Raw genomic sequence first — 17728 nt, forward strand, 5'->3', positions numbered from 1 at the left:
TCTACCATGGGTGTATTTACGTGCATGTGTAACCACGCCTCATAACTATGGAATACAATCCACCGTGGTTTGTATCTCTGAACAGCACATGTCAATATAAACGTTTTAGCACACAAAGGCATGCAGGCTTGTGCACACACGCAGGCTTGTGCACGCACGCACGCACGCACGCACGCACGCACGCACGCACGCACGCACGCACGCACGCACGCACGCACGCACGCACGCACGCACGCACGCACGCACGCACGCACACACACACACACACACACACACACACACACACACACACACACACACACACACACACACACACACACACACACACACACACACACACACACACACACCACACAGGGTATGCATGCAGTAACACATGTACACACACAAACACACATGTACACACATACACACAGAAACACACGCATATACACACACACACACACACATACACACACATATGGTGCTGCAGTGGATAGCAGCCATTTTATGGGCTATTTTGTATTTTTTACGATGATCTTAACTTTTTTTGTACAGAATGTCTCCACCATAATTTTCATCCCCACGGTAACCGTACGTAAATATCCCAACCAGAAGCCATGGGTTACAGAGAACATCCACACTGAGCTAAAGGCTAGAGCTGCCGTTTTCAAGGAGCAGGATACTAATTCGGACACTTATAAGAAATCCCTCTAAGACCTCCGACGAGCCATCAAACAGGCAAACCATCAATACAGGACTAAGATCGAATCCTACTACTCCGGCTCTGATGCTTGTCAGATGGGATAAACAAGGTCCACACACACCAACACAGTCGTGAAGAAGGCACGACAACGCCTCTTCCCCCTCAGGAGGCTGAAAATATTTGGCATGGGCCCTTAGATCCTCAAAAAGTTCAACAGTGGCACCATTAAGAGTAACTTGACTGGCTGCATCACTGCTTGGTATGGCAACTACTTGGCATCTGACCGCAAGGCGCTACAAGGGGTAGTGAGTATGGTCCAGTATATCAGTGGGGCCGAGCTCCCTGCCATCTAGGACCTCTATACTAGGTGGTATCAGAGGAAGGCCCTACAAATTCGCAAAGAATTCAGCCACCCAAGTTATAGACTGTTCTCTTTGCTAGCGCATGGCAAGCGGTTCTGATGCACCAAGTCTACCCACAAGCCATAAGACTGCTAAATAGTTAACCAAATAGCTACCCGGACTATCTGCATTTACCCTTTTTGCACAAACTCTTTTGACTCATCACATACAGTGGGGCAAAAAAGTATTTAGTCAGCCACCAATTGTGCAAGTTCTCCCACTTAAAAAGATGAGAGAGGCCTGTAATTTTCATCATAGGTACACTTCAACTATGACAGACAAAACGAGGGAAAAAAATCCAGAAAATCACATTGTAGGATTTTTAATGAATTTATTTGCAAATTATGGTGGAAAATAAGTATTTGGTCAATAACAAAAGTTTATCTCAATACTTTGTTATATACCCTTTGTTGGCAATGACAGAGGTCAAACGTTTTCTGTAAGTCTTCACAAGGTTTTCACACACTGTTGCTGGTATTTTGGCCCATTCCTCCATGCAGATCTCCTCTAGAGCAGTGATGTTTTGGGGCTGTTGCTGGGCAACACGGACTTTCAACTCCCTCCAAAGATTTTCTATGGGGTTGAAATCTGGAGACTGGCTAGGCCACTCCAGGATCTTGAAATGCTTCTTACGAAGCCACTCCTTCGTTGCCCGGGCGGTGTGTTTGGGATGATTGTCATGCTGAAAGACCCAGCCACGTTTCATCTTCAATGCCCTTGCTGGTGGAAGGAGGTTTTCACTCAAAACCTCACGATACATGGCCCCATTCATTCTTTCCTTTACACGGATCAGTCGTCCTGGTCCCTTTGCAGAAAAACAGCCCCAAAGCATAATGTTTCCACCCCCATGCTTCACAGTAGGTGTGGTGTTCTTTGGATGCAACTCAGCATTCTTTGTCCTCCAAACACGACGAGTTGAGTTTTTACCAAAAGTTCTATTTTGGTTTCATCTGACTATATGACATTCTCCCAATCTTCTTCTGGATCATCCAAATGCTCTCTAGCAAACTTCAGACGGCCTGGACATGTACTGGCTTAAGCAGGGGGACACGTCTGGCACTGCAGGATTTGAGTCCCTGGCGGCGTAGTGTGTTACTGATGGTAGGCTTTGTTACTTTGGTCCCAGCTCTCTGCAGGTCATTCACTAGGTCCCCCCGTGTGGTTCTGGGATTTTTGCTCACCGTTCTTGTGATAATTTTGACCCCACGGGGTGAGATCTTGCGTGGAGCCTCAGATCGAGGGAGATTATCAGTGGTCTTGTATGTCTTCCATTTCCTAATAATTGCTCCCACAGTTGATTTCTTCAAACCAAGCTGCTTACCTATTGCAGATTCAGTCTTCCCAGCCTGATGCAGGTCTACAATTTTGTTTCTGGTGTCCTTTGACAGCTCTTTGGCCTTGGCCATAGTGGAGTTTGGAGTGTGACTGTTTGAGGTTGTGGACAGGTGTCTTTTAAACTGATAACAAGTTCAAACAGGTGCCATTAATACAGGTAACGAGTGGAGGACAGAGGAGCCTCTTGAAGAAGAAGTTACAGGTCTGTGAGAGCCAGAAATCTTGCTTGTTTGTAGGTGACCAATTACTTATTTTCCACCATAATTTGCTAATAAATTCATAAAAAATCCTACAATGTGATTTTCTGGATTTTTTTTTCTCATTTTGTCTGTCATAGTTGAAGTGTACCTATGATGAACATTACAGGCCTCTCTCATCTTTTTAAGTGGGAGAACTTGCACAATTGGTGGCTGACTAAATACTTTTTTGCCCCACTGTACACTGCTGTTACTGTTAGTATCTTATCTTGCTGCCTAGTCATTTTACCCCTACCTATATGTACAGTGGGGCAAAAAAGTATTTAGTCAGCCACCAATTGTGGAAGTTCTCCACCATAATTTGCAAATAAATTCATTAGAAATCCTACAATGTGATTTCTGGATTTTTTTTCTCATTTTGTCGGTCATAGTTGAAGTGTACCTATGATGAAAATTACAGGCCTCTCTCATCTTTTTAAGTGGGAGAACTTGCACAATTGGTGGCTGACTAAATACTTTTTTGCCCCACTGTACATACACTACCTGACCATGGGTATGTGGACACCTGCTCGTCGAACATCTCATTCCAAAATCATGGGCATTAATATGGAGTTAGTCCCCACGTTGCTGCTATAACAGCCTCCACTCTTCTGGGAAGTCTTTCCACTAGATGTTGGATCATTGCTGCGGGGACATGCTTCCATGAAGCCACAAGAGCATTAGTGAGGTCAGGCACTGATATTGGGCAATTAGGCCTGGCTCGCAGTCAGCACTGGTTTCCAAGGTGGCTTAGCAGTTCAGACGTCTTTTTCTGTTCCGTATTGTTCGTGTCCTGTATATATATATATTTACACCTTTCTTCGCATATCTTTTATCTATTTTATTATCCAAGAACTCAACTACAAAAGCTTTCCTGCAAAAGCTTTCCTGCAACCCGCTTCACCAATTACAAAAGTATTACTTACCTCAATCTGAAAATCCATCGTGGAAGCTAGCCAGGGGCTAATTCAGAAGATAGCCTGAAAGCTTAACCAGAAGCTACTCCGATAGCTAGCCAGAAGCTAATCTGTAGCTGCCCCGAAATTAGCCGGTTTGCTGGCTAGCGTTGGTGTTTCAGCTGCCCACGTTTAGTGGTCATCAGCTATTCCTTTAGCTCGATAATCTACCGGCACTTTTGTGCAACGCGACTCGGACCGGAGCATTCCGGGACTCTTTTTTTTTTTTCTCTCAGTTTCCCCGGATTCCAGCCGCAGGCTCTGGACACTTGTACCTTGATTTCGCAGCTAGCTAGCTGCAAACCGTGTGACTATTGGCTTACGTCGACCCCGGAGCAAACTCTAATCATTCTGGAGCTAGCCAGCTGAGGAGTTCCATCACCACCCGGACCCGTTTCTTTTGTTGCTGCTGCAGATACGGAACCCCACCGGGCCTTCACGACTGACTGCCGCGACTGACTGCCGACGTTATCTGCCCGAGGGATTTATCCAACTGGCACCTCCGTCCCGACGTTACCTGAACGCTCATCTGAGGCCCGCTAATCGTTAGCTGTCTTATCGGCTGCTATTTGAACAAGTATATTGGACAACTATTATTATTATTATTATTTATTTATTTTATTTTTTCCTTGGGTCACTATATCTATTTTGCCAATTTGGATTGATCCCCTCTACCACACGGAACCCCACTACACGGAACCCCACTAACCTACCGACGGAAACGCACGAGGTATCTACAAACAGACCTCCATCCTATGCTGCTACCGATAGCCATATACCCGGCCAGCTGTCTGGATCGCCACGACCCCAACCAACCTCTACTCACTGGACCCTTATTGATCACTCGATTAGCATGCCTCTCCTTAATGTAAATATGCCTTGTCCATTGCTGTTCTGGTTAGTGTTTATTGGCTTATTTCACTGTAGAGACTCTAGCCCTGCTCTCTATACCATATCCAACCTCTCAGTTCCACCACCCACATATGCGATGACATCACCTGGTTTCAATGATGTTTCTAGAGACAATATCTCTCTCATCATCACTCAATACCTAGGTTTACCTCCACTGTATTCACATCCTACCATACCTTTGTCTGTACATTATTCCTTTAAACTATTTTATCGCCCCCAGAAACCTCCTTTTACTCTCTGCTCTAGTAGCTCTAGGCGACCAATTCTCATAGCTTTTAGCCGTACCCTTATCCTACTCCTCCTCTGTTCCTCTGGTGATGTAGAGGTGAATCCAGGCCCTGCAGTACCTGGCTCCACTCCTATTCCCCAGGCGCTCTCTTTTGATGACTTCTGTAACCGTAATAGCCTTGGCTTCATGCATGTTAACATTAGAAGCCTCCTCCCTAAGTTTGTTTTGTTCACTGCTTTAGCACACTCTGCCAACCCGGATGTTTTAGCCGTGTCTGAATCCTGGCTTAGAAAGACCACCAAAAATTCAGACATTTTCATCCCCAATTACAAGATTTTCAGACAAGATAGAACGGCCAAAGGGGGCGGTGTTGCAATCTACTGCAAAGACTGCCTGCAGAGTTCTGTTATACTATCCAGGTCTGTTCCCAAACAATTTGAACTTCTACTTTTAAAAATCCACCTCTCTAAAAACAAGTCTCTCACCGTTGCCGCCTGCTATAGACCACCCTCTGCCCCCAGCTGTGCTCTGGACACTATATGAGAACTGATTGCCCCCCATCTATCTTCAGAGCTCGTGCTGCTAGGCGACCTAAATTTGAACATGCTCAACACCCCAGCCACCCTACAATCTAAGCTTGATGCCCTCAATCTCACACAAATTATAAATGAACCTACCAGGTACCACCCCAATTCCGTAAACACGGGTACCCTCATAGATATCATCCTAACAAACTTGCCCTCCAAATACACCTCTGCTGTTTTCAACCAAGATCTCAGCGATCACTGCCTCATTGCCTGCATCCGTAATGGGTCAGCGGTCAAACGACCTCCACTCATCACTGTCAAACGCTCCCTGAAACACTTCAGCGAGCAGGCCTTTCTAATCGACCTGGCCGGGGTATCCTGGAAGGATATTGATCTCATCCCGTCAGTAGAGGATGCCTGGTCATTTTTTAAAAATGCCTTCCTCACCATCTTGAATAAGCATGCCCCATTCAAGAAATTTAGAACCAGGAACAGATATAGCCCTTGGTTCTCTCCTGACCTGACTGCCCTTAACCAACAGAAAAACATCCTATGGCGTTCTGCATTAGCATCGAACAGCCCCCGTGATATGCAACTTTTCAGGGAAGCCAGAAACCAATATACACAGGCAGTTAGAACAGCCAAGGCTAGCTATTTCAAGCAGAAATTTGCTTCCTGCAACACAAATTCAAAAAAGTTCTGGGACACCGTAAAGTCCATGGAGAATAAGAACACCTCCTCCCAGCTTCCAACCGCTCTGAAGATAGGAAACACTGTCACCACCGACAAATCCACTATAATCGAGAATTTCAATAAGCATTTTTCTACGGCTGGCCATGCTTTCCACCTGGCTACCCCCACCCCGGACAACAGCACTGCCCTCCCCTCTGCTACTCGCCCAAGCCTTCCCCATTTCTCTTTCTCCCAAATACAGTCAGCTGATGTTCTAAATGAGCTGCAAAATCTGGACCCTTACAAATCAGCCGGGCTAGATAATCTGGACCCTTTCTTTCTAAAACTATCTGCTGAAATTGTTGCCACCCCTATTACTAGCCTCTTCAACCTCTCTTTCGTGTCGTCTGAGATCCCCAAAGATTGGAAAGCAGCTGCGGTTATCCCCCTCTTCAAAGGGGGGGACACCCTTGACCCTAACTGCTACAGACCTATATCTATCCTACCCTGCCTTTCTAAGGTCTTCGAAAGCCAAGTCAACAAACAGATTACCGACCATTTCGAATCCCACCACACCTTCTCCGCAATGCAATCTGGTTTCAGAGCTGGTCATGGGTGCACCTCAGCCACGCTCAAGGTCATAAACGATATCGTAACCGCCATCGATAGGAAACAATACTGTGCAGCCGTATTCATTGACCTGGCCAAGGCCTTTGACTCTGTCAATCACCACATCCTCATTGGCAGACTCGACAGCCTTGGTTTCTCTAATGATTGCCTCGCCTGGTTCACCAACTACTTCTCTGATCGAGTTCAGTGTGTCAAATCGGAGGGTCTGTTGTCCGGGCCTCTGGCAGTCTCTATGGGGGTGCCACAGGGTTCAATTCTTGGACCGACTCTCTTCTCTGTTTACATCAATGATGTCGCTCTTGCTGCTGGTGATTCTCTGATCCACCTCTACGCAGACGACACTATTCTGTATACTTCTGGCCCTTCTTTTGACACTGTGTTAACAACCCTCCAGGCGAGCTTCAATGCCATACAACTCTCCTTCCGTGGCCTCCAACTGCTCTTAAATACAAGTAAAACCAAATGCATGCTCTTCAACCGATCGCTGCCTGCTCCTGCCCGCCTGTCCAACATCACTACTTTGGACGGCTCTGACTTAGAATATGTGGACACCTACAAATACCTAGGTGTCTGGTTAGACTGCAAACTCTCCTTCCAGACTCACATCAAACATCTCCTATCCAAAGTCAAATCTAGAATTGGCTTCCTATTCCGCAACAAAGCATCCTTTACTCATGCTGCCAAACATACCCTTGTAAAACTGACCATCCTACCAATCCTCGACTTCGGTGATGTCATTTACAAAATAGCCTCCAAAACCCTACTCAATAAATTGGATGCAGTCTATCACAGTGCCATCCGTTTTGTCACCAAAGCCCCATATACTACCCACCACTGCGACCTGTACACTCTCGTTGGCTGGCCCTCGCTTCATACTCGTCGCCAAACCCACTGGTTCCAGGTCATCTACAAGACCCTGCTAGGTAAAGTCCCCCCTTATCTCAGCTCGCTGGTCACCATAGCAGCACCTACCTGTAGCACGCGCTCCAGCAGGTATATCTCTCTAGTCACCCCCAAAACCAATTCTTCCTTTGGACGCCTCTCCTTCCAGTTCTCTGCTGCCAATGACTGGAACGAACTACAAAAATCTCTGAAACTGGAAACACCTATCTCCCTCACTAGCTTTAAGCACCAGCTGTCAGAGCAGCTCATAGATTACTGCACCTGTATATAACCCATCTACAATTTAGCCCAAACAACTACCTCTTTACCTACTGTATTTATTTATTAATTTATTTTGCTCCTTTGCACCCCTTTATTTCTGTCTCTACTTTGCACTTTCTTCCACCGCAAACCAACCATTCCATTGTTTTTTTAGTTTTTATTTTACGTGCTGTGTTGTACTCACTTCGCCTCCATGGCCTTTTATATTTTTATTTATTTATACATATATTTGTTTGCCTTCACCTCCCTTATCTCACCTCACTTGCTCACATTGTATATAGACTTATTTTTTTTTTTTTTCACTGTATTATTGACTATATGTTGTTTTACTCCATGTGTAACTATGTGTTGTTGTATGTGTCGAACTGCTTTGCTTTATCTTGGCCAGGTCGCAATTGTAAATGAGAACGTGTTCTCAATTTGCCTACCTGGTTAAATAAAGGTTAAATAAAAAAAAAAAAAAAAAATTCCAATTCATCCCAAAGGTGATCGATGGGGTTGAGGTCTTCCACAACAATCTCGACAAACCATTTCTGTATGGACGTTGCTATGTGCACCCGGGGATTGTCATTCTGAAACAGGAAAGGGCCTTCCCCAAACTGTTGCCACAAAGTTGGAAGCACAAAATCGACTACAATATCATTGTATGCTGTAGCGTTAAGATTTCCCTTGGAAAATTTCCCAGTGGATTTCCCAATGGAACTAAGGGGTCTAGCCCCGACCATGAAAAACAGGCCAAACCATTATTTCTCCTCCACCAAACTTTACAGTTGGCACTCTGCATTGGGGCAGGTAGAGTTCTCCTGGCATCCGCCAAACACCCAGATTCATCCGTCGGACTGAAGCGTGATTCATAACTCCAGAGAACGTGTTTCCACTGTTCCAGAGTCCAATGGCAGCAAACTGTACACCTCTCTAGCCAACGCTTGGAATTGCGCATGGTGATCTTAGGCTTGTGTGCGGCTGCCTGGCCATGGCAACCCATTTCATTAAGCTCCCGATGAACAGTTATTGTGTTGATGTTGCTTCCAGAGGCAGTCTGGAACTCAGTAGTGAGTGTTGCAACTGAGGACAGACAATTTTTACACGCTTCAGCACTTGATGGTCCCGTTCTGTGAGATTGTGTGGCCTACCACTTTGCGGCTGAGCCGGTGTTGCTCCGAGACGCTTCCACTTAACAGTAACTGCACTTACAGTTGACCGGGGCAGTAAGGCCATTCTACTGCCAATGTTTGTCTATGGAGATTGCATAGCTGTGTGCTCGATTTTATACACCTGTCAGCAATGGGTGTGGTTGAAATAGCCAAATCCACTCATTTAAGAGGTGTCCACATACTTTTGTTTACAGTTCCTTTGGAAAGTATTCAGACGCCTTGACTTTTTCCACATTTTGTGGAAAAATAAAACAATTTTCTCAACTATATATACACAATACCCCATCATGACAAAGCAAAACAGGTTTTTAGACATTTTTACAAATGTATTAAACATTTAAACAGAAATACCTTATTTACATAAGTATTCAGACCCTTTGCTAAGAGACTCGAAATTGAGCTCAGGTGCATCTTGTTTCCATTGATCATCCTTCAGATGTTTCTACAACTTGATTGGAGTCCACCTGTGGTAAATTCAATTGATTGGACATGATTTGGAAATGCATGTCGGACCAAAAACCAAGCCATGAGGTCGAAGGGATTGTCCGTAGCGCTCCGAGACAGGATTGTGTCGAGGAAATGATCCGGGGAAGGGTACCAAAACATTTCTGCAGCATTGAAGGTCCCCAAGAACACAGTGGCCTCCATCATTCTTAAACGGAAGACATTTGGAACCACCAAGACTGTTCCTAGAGCTGGTCGCCCGACCAAACTGAGCAATCACGGGAAAAGGGCCTTGGTCAGGGAGGTGACCAAGAACCCGACGGTCACTCTGACAGAGCTCTAGAGTTCGTCTGTGGAGATGGGAGAACCTTCCAGAAGGACAACCATCTCTGCTACACTCCACCAATTAGGCCTTTATGGTAGAGTGGCCAGACGGAAGCCACTCCTCAGTAAAAGGCACATGACAGCCTGCTTGGAGTTGGCCAAAAGGCACCTAAAGACTCTCAAACCCTGAGAAACAATATTTTCTGGTCTGATGAAACTGTTAGGTTCTATTTTTTTGTTCTTCTCACGGACACTAGAGAAGCCAAGTTAAATTCTTCCCACAGGGTCGACACAGCTGTACTCAGACAAAGACATGTTTCCACCACCACAAGTATATATACTCCACTTTAGATACTCTTTCTTCTCTCCAATCCTTACATCTTTTATGGTTCGACAGGAAGACAAAGTGATAAACCGTTCTGTCTCCCTTAAGGTGACCTGACCTCAACCCCATTGATGTCTAATCCAAAGCTCTCCACCCGTATCACCTATCGCACTCCCGTAACTTCCTCCCATCCACCCAGCACATTCCTCAGCCAATCTGTCTTTTTACAGAGAACCATTAACTTCTGATGTAAAAACCAGCCTCTTACACTCCTTTATATACTATGCTTCTGCTTCTGATCTATCATGTCTCTAGTATATCAATGTTCAAATTTTCCCCCGAATCCAACAAAACCAAGATTGAACTCTTTGGCCTGAATGCCAAGCGTCACATCTGGAAGAAACCTGGCGCCATCCCTATGGTGAAGTATGGTGTGGGGATGTTTTAAAGAGGCAGGAACTGGGAGACTAGTCAGGATCAAGGGAAAGATGAATGGAGCAAAGTATAGAGAGACCCTTGATGAAAACCTGCTCCAGAGGGCTCAGGACCTCAGACTGGCTTCCGAAGCCACTCCCGAAGCCATTGTCTTGGCTGTGTGCTTAGAGTCGTTGTTCCGTTGGAAGGTGAACCTTCGCCACAGTCTGAGGTCCTGAGCCCTCTGGAGCAGGTTTTCATCAAGGGTCTCTCACAGGAGTGGCTTCGGGACAAGTCTCTGAATGTCCTTGAGTGGCCCAGCCAGAGTCCAGACTTGGACCCGATCGAACATCTCTGGTGAGACCTGAAAATAGCTGTGCAGCAACTCTCCCCATCCAACCTGACAGAGCTTGAGAGGATCTGCAGAGAAGAATGGGAGAAACTCCCCAAATGTAGATATGCCAAGCCTGTAGCGTCATAACAAAGAAGACTCGAGGTTGTAATCCCTGCCAGAGGTGCTTCAACAAAGTACTGAGTGAAGGTTCTGAACAATTCTGAATACTCTCTAGTTTATGTGTCGGGGGCTCGGGTCAGTCTGTTATATCTGGAGTATTTCTCCTGTCTTATCCGGTGTCCTGTGTGAATTTAAGTATGCTCTCTCTCTTTTCTAATTCTCTTTCTCTCTCTCTCTTTCTCTCAGAGGACCTGAGCCCTTGGACCATGCCTCAAGACTACCTGGCCCGATGACTCCTTGCTATTCCCAGTCCACCTGGTCGTGCTGCTGCTCCAGTTTCAACTGTTCTGCCCGCAGCTATGGAACCCTGACCTGTTCACCGGATGTGCTACGTTGTCCCAGACCTGCTGTTTTCAACTCTCTAGAGACAGCAGGTGCGGTAGAGATACTCTGAATGATCAGCTATGAAAAGCCAACTGATATTTACTCCTGAGGTGCTGACTTGCTGCACCCTCTACAACCACGGTGATTATTATTATCTGATCCTGCTGGTCATCTATGAACATTTGAACATCTTGGCCATGTTCTGTTATAATCTCCACCCGGCACAGCCAGAAGAGGACTGGCCACCCCTCATAGCCTGGTTCCTCTCTAGGTTTCTTCCTAGGTTCCGGCCTTTCTAGGGAGTTTTTCCTAGCCACCGTGCTCCTTCACCTGCATTGCTTGCTGTTTGGGGTTTTAGACTGGGTTTCTGTTCAGCACTTTGTGACATCAGCTGATGTAAGAAGGGCTTTATAAATACATTTGATTGATTGATTGATTGATTATGTAAATGTGCTATTTCAGTGTTTAAAAAATATATAATTATCAAACATTTCGAAAACCCTTTTTTTGCTTTGTCATTATGGGGTATTGTCTGTAGATTGATGAGGGGGGGGGGGGGGGGGGACAATTTAATACATTTTAGAATAAGGCTAACAAAATATGGAAAAAGTTAAAGGGTCTGAATACTTGCCGAATGCATATCTACCTCAATTACCTAATACCCCTGCACATGGACTACAGCCAATTACCTAATACCCCTGCACATGGACTACAGCCAATTACCTAATACCCCTGCACATGGACTACAGCCAATTACCTAATACCCCTGCACATCGACTACAGCCAATTACCTAATACCCCTGCACATGGACTACAGCCAATTACCTTATACCCCTGCACATCGACTACAGTCAATTACCTTATACCCCTGCACATCGACTATAGCCAATTACCTTATACCCCTGCACAATTGACTATAGCCAATTACCTTATACCCCTGCACATCGAGTAATTATCATTACTCATTGTGCATTTATTTATTTTCAATTTTTTAGTTTTCACTGTTAGTCGATACTTGTTGTTTACGAAGCAAGTGACAAATAAAATTTGATTTAACATTCACACAAAGTGCAAGTGTTTGGTGAACTGTGCTGAATATCAAGTCAAAGGTAGCCTTCCCATCTCTTCCCCCCCAGGCCTCTCCATCCTCTCTGTCATAGTGTCGTGGTTCTCCTCCTGGCCTGGTAAAGACCCAGGCTTCACTAATCATCTCCCCCTACAGAATTAATATACTGTATCATATCATACAACACAAGTCTCCTAACATATTCTCTCTCTCTAACTCCCCTTCTCTATCTCTCCCTAACTCCCCTTCTCCATCTCTCCCTACCTCTCTCCATCTCTCCCTACCTCTCTCCCTCTCTCCATCTCTCCCTACCTCTCTCTCTCCATCTCTCTCTCTCTCCCTCTCCATCTCTCCTTACCTCCCTCCATCTCTCCCTACCTCTCTCCCTAACTAAAGCCAGGTCCATGACTTAATTGAGTAGCTAACGTATGGGACCAGTCAGAAACTGGGCCAGGGACTAATGTTCTTATATCCACTTTGCTGTAGTCACTGGTTGTGTCCCAAATGGCACCCCTATTCGCTACAATAAGGTGCTACTTTTGACCTGGGCCAATATGGCTCTGGTCAAAAGTAGTGCACTACATTGGTAACATGGTGCTGTTTGGGACGCAGACACAGGGGGCCAGGGAGTAGGCCTTATATCCATGCAGGGTCACGGGAGAGAAGTCTAATCAAGGCCTGGCCCTCTAGCCCTGCACTGTATCTTTCCATCTCCTTCTAATTCTCATCCACTATGCTGTCCAAGTAGGCTATTACCATAGCCAAACTCTATGGTTATGCTAATACTAGAAATAAGGTTGAGTAGACACTAGCGCTAATGCTAATATTGTAGTAATGTACTGTACATCTCCTGACTGGGTAAGATTGTGTTTATTTTCTACTTCCAGCCTACGAGGACCCGTGGTCTGTTTTTTAGTTTTTCTTTTGTTCATTATCTCTGTTTTATCTGTATGCCCTTGGGAGACATAACGTTTTAGTGTGAACACAATCGGATGAGTGCTCCCTCCATCTCCACTCACCTCGTACACATTAAACTGGCTCTGGCCTCGGGACAGGTCTCGGTAGCTGGTGGTGAATTCACCGATGAAGTCATGGCTGGAAGGTAAAGTAAACGACAACAACAACAACAACAACTAAATAGCCATTCCCTCCTGGGAGGGTGTTGAAATATAAATGGGATGTATTGTGTAACATGGCTCAATAGTACAGGAATGAAGCTGCTGAAACATATAGCAGTGTTGTAAAAGAAAGAAGTACGTCACTGTAACTGATGGTTTTAACCACTATCGTCATGTGAATAGGAATGAGGTTCTGGGTAATTGATGCTCAGAGGTTGTCTTCATGGTGTGTTGAGTTTGACATAATTAAAGATGGGGATGTATGAAGGCTTTTAGGTTGAGGGTTGAGAAAGTGCTTTATCTTGTAAAACACGATGAGGAGGATAACACATATCAGACCGTAGCATGTATAAATCATTCCCCGCCTGGAAAATAATCTGAAGGAAACATTATTGTGGGTGTGTAGTCTCCTAACCTGCCATCTCTGTCCCAGTCGTACACCTCTGCCTTGATCGTCCTGAAAAACAAAACACACCCAGAGATGAGGAAGGTGTGTGTGTTGATGTGTTAGTGTGTGTGTGTTAGTGAGTGTGTTGGTGTGTGTGTTGGTGTGTTAGTGAGTGTGTGTTAGTGTGTGTGTTGGTGTGTTAGTGTGTGTGTTAGTGTGCTAGTGTGTGTGTTAGTGTGTGTGTTAGTGTGTGTGTTGGTGTGTTAGTGTGTGTGTGTTAGTGTCTTAGTGTTAGTGTGCGTGTTAGTGTGTGTGTTGGTGTGTTAGTGTGTGTGTTGGTGTGTTAGTGTGTGTGTTAGTGTGCTAGTGTGTGTGTTAGTGTGTGTGTGTGTTGGTGTGTTAGTGTGTGTGTGTTAGTGTGTGCTAGTGTGTGTGTTAGTGTGTGTGTGTGTTGGTGTGTTAGTGTGTGTGTGTTAGTGTGTATGTGTTAGTGTGTGTGTCAGAAAGCGTCATTAGAATGACTGGAGTCTTTCGAATTTAATTGACCAATCTGGGATTCAAACAATGTGGCTGTTTGTTTGATAAACAGTTGAGGGATGGGGCTAGAGACAACATATTATGGGTTGTGATGGAGTAAGACAGCTGAACTAAGCTCATGAGGCATTTTATAAGTTATATTCTTTAGTAATCAATAGTCTAATATATCAGTCATTAAAAACTCCAATATTGGATGTACAGTGGTTCTTCCTTCCTTGCACAAAGTATCTATTGTCCTGCTAATAGCCCACAATGGCGCTGTACAACCTGACCGGTCAGTAGTAGGCTACAGTACTACAGTAAGAGCAAAATAGTCCTAACATTTCCACACCCTAATTGTAGTCTAACCAATACCCAAACGGAGATTCAGTGAACATAAAAATCTCATTGATTTACCAAGACCAGTCCCCATGCTTGTCTCAGAGCAGCGCGAAACGGTGTTGAAAAAGTTGACCACAGCGGGTAGGCTATTGCTTCAAATCCTGTTGCTTCTAACTTCAATATGCTTTTGAAATAAATAAGACCTACACCACTTTTAACAGCACATTACTCAACACTAGTGAGACTCATGTCGCCTACAGTATATCTAAAAATGTTTTTTTTCAATGACGTGACTCTCCGCCAATAATTACATTTAGAGGATCGGAGGATTCAAAATTAATATCTAAGGGGCATTTTTCATTAGGATCTGTGAGAATATCTAAGGGATTTTTATATAATTCTAACTGAATTAATAATAATAATAATAATCGCTTTGGTTAAAAAATAACTATATTTTAGAGAGGATTTTGTTTTTAAAAATCCCGAAAATGAGCGATTGTAATCTGAATAAAGGCCAAAATATTTATTTCTGTTTTTAGAGGGAAAGAAACCAAAAGCCCACAGTGCCTATTTTTTGGGACATCCGGCTAAACCCTCCCCTAACCCGGACGACGCTGGGCCAATTGTGCGCCGGGCGTATGGGACTCCCAATCACGGTCGGATGTGATACAGCCTGGATTCGAACGAGGGACTGTAGTGATGCCTCTTGCACTGAGATGCAGTGCCTTAGACCACTGCGCTACTCGGGAGCCATGACCAATATGACCAATATATATTGTCCTGCTAATAGCCCATCATTTTTTTGTTAAATAAACAGTTTGTTTTGAATGGTAACTGTGTTAAGGGCGGAGTTTGGGGCGGGGTGAGGAGTACTGGTGGGAGATTCAGGTTACAATAGGCCATAAGTATACAGCAGATCGCTGATTGTTCTCACTTTGATTATGCTGTAACAACATACTGTAGCACCATGACCTGGATCTCTCATTTAAGTGAGCAGATTAGGGCTTTCAGGAGGAACGGCAAATCTACTGGAGACATTTAAAAAAATACTGGTAGACTTGGGGATTTTGTTCACGGACAGTGCTATTCGCAAACATTATCATCAGATGCCCGTGTTATGCCGAACGCGAAAGCCCGGGAAAATTAGCAGGTACAGTAGGCTAGAATACTGGAAACTAGGCCTAATTATGCTAAGGTGCATAAAATATTGTCACCTACAACTCACAGACTGCTATGTGTTCCACAATAATTCACTGTTGCTTTCTTTTTCAGGCATTATGGCTCGAGATTTCATTAAGGAAGAAATCATCAAGAGATATGCTGGACCCTATGTCAGAGAGGTGTTTCTGAGACCACATCGTTTCTTTCAAGGTAGGATTATAGCAATATTTTGTTATGTTTAGGCCTATTTACATATTTACATCTAGTATTGTACATAATGTTGGCTGTTAGGCTAAAAGTATGTTTTTCTTCTCCAATGCAGACAATGACCCAAAACACACTGCCGCCCGGGTTTGCATTGCAAATTAGGGATTAAACTGGGTCAAGACACCAGCAGAGTATGTAGACCTTTATGTAGAAAAATAAATATAAATAAAATATAAATAACAGACAGACAACACCTACAGTATATCTAAAAATACATGTAGGTCTCCTGATCTAAACCCGATAAAACTTGTTTGGCATCAACTGAAAACATTCATCTGTAACTCTACCAAGCCAACAAGCAAAGATGAACTGGTTAAGGCCATCAAGACGTTTTGACTTGAGAAATTGACAATACAACAATACAAAAAATACATTGATGATCTCAGCAAGGTTTTATCCGTGGTCGTGGAGCTGGGGGGGAAGTGCAACTAAAATGTAGTTTCAATAAATATCTGCATTTTGAATGTCTTTCATCTCGTTATTTTATTAATGAAAGCATAAAGATGTTGATGAAGAACTGTTAGGGCCAAATTGGGGCATTTTCACAGTGCGCGTGCAGGACAGAGGAAGACCAATTCTTACACTATTGTTCTAAATTCAATCACCTTCTTCATCCTCATCATTCAGTTCATTGAAATTCAATTTTGACGTCGTGCACAATTATCAGTTTCGATTTGGTTTGTCGCCCATTCATTGTCAGTTAGAGACACATTAGCGCCTTGGCACCCAAAAGCATAATCAGTGCTCTAACTTCCCCTTGTGGTGGTCTGGAGCAATGAAGCAGTGATGCAGGGTACCGTACTAAGCCACAAATGACCTCTAAGTCCCGCGGCATAATCTCAAAACTTTTAATTAACGACTGTACCAATCAATCTCAAATTGTTCCTTTAATTTGCCTGAGAGCTGGACTGTTAAAAGTATCTGACTGTGTGTTTGGTTTCTACATCAGTGAGACGGGCCATTTAAACCTCAGTACGCATTAAGCAACACTGATAATTAAATCAATCATAGCCAGAGAGGTTCACATAACACCCTTGAGATGAATGTTTGAGTGAACGGACATGGAAAATGTTTCAAAAGAGCATTTAAAGGGGGATAGAAACAAATATAAAAATAAATGATCCTATCAAGAGAATGTAATGCTTTTGTTTTGAGTGAATGCACGCTAATTACATACTTTGAAAATAATAATAAAATAAAGCGAATAAGTCTGAAACAGCCTTCTGTAATCACCATGAATGTGACGTTTAAATGAAGTGGAGCTACGCACATAAAGACCCACTGATGAATGTGAAGTGTAATTGATTTTACATTTAATAGAAACTGAATTTTTGAGTGCAGATGGAAGTTTATATCCGAGGAGATAAAGTTAAGACAGAAAGAGTTTCTCAAACTTTTTGGGGTGAGTTATTTCTCTCCTCCTCCTGCCTGCCAAAGGTAGACAACAACCCCCTAAGGGGGGAACACATCATGATAATTTGAGTTCCCGAAATAAGTTGGAGGAAGCGGGGAAGCCAAAATAAGCCTGGCTGAGAGAGAGAGGGCAGACAGACATAGCCTCTCCTCCACATCACTCAGACACAGATCACATTGGTCCCCCCCCGAGGCCATGTCAATCAGCTAT

At 44.2% G+C, this 17728-nt stretch overlaps 1 protein-coding gene across 3 annotated transcripts in view; it reads right to left on the minus strand.

Moving 5' to 3' along the window:
* Positions 1-17728, minus strand: part of LOC139557849 (copine-8-like) — a 217468-nt gene that overhangs the window by 37253 nt on the left and 162487 nt on the right. For all 3 annotated transcript variants that reach the window (XM_071373098.1, XM_071373100.1, XM_071373099.1), the window contains 2 exons: positions 13846-13887; positions 13332-13407 (listed from right to left, as the gene is read on the minus strand). In XM_071373098.1, the coding sequence (XP_071229199.1) occupies positions 13332-13407; positions 13846-13887 (118 nt within the window). The remainder of the gene's footprint in view (positions 1-13331; positions 13408-13845; positions 13888-17728) is intronic.

This window comes from Salvelinus alpinus, chromosome 28, assembly GCF_045679555.1.
Source record: "Salvelinus alpinus chromosome 28, SLU_Salpinus.1, whole genome shotgun sequence".
Lineage (NCBI taxonomy): Eukaryota > Metazoa > Chordata > Actinopteri > Salmoniformes > Salmonidae > Salvelinus > Salvelinus alpinus.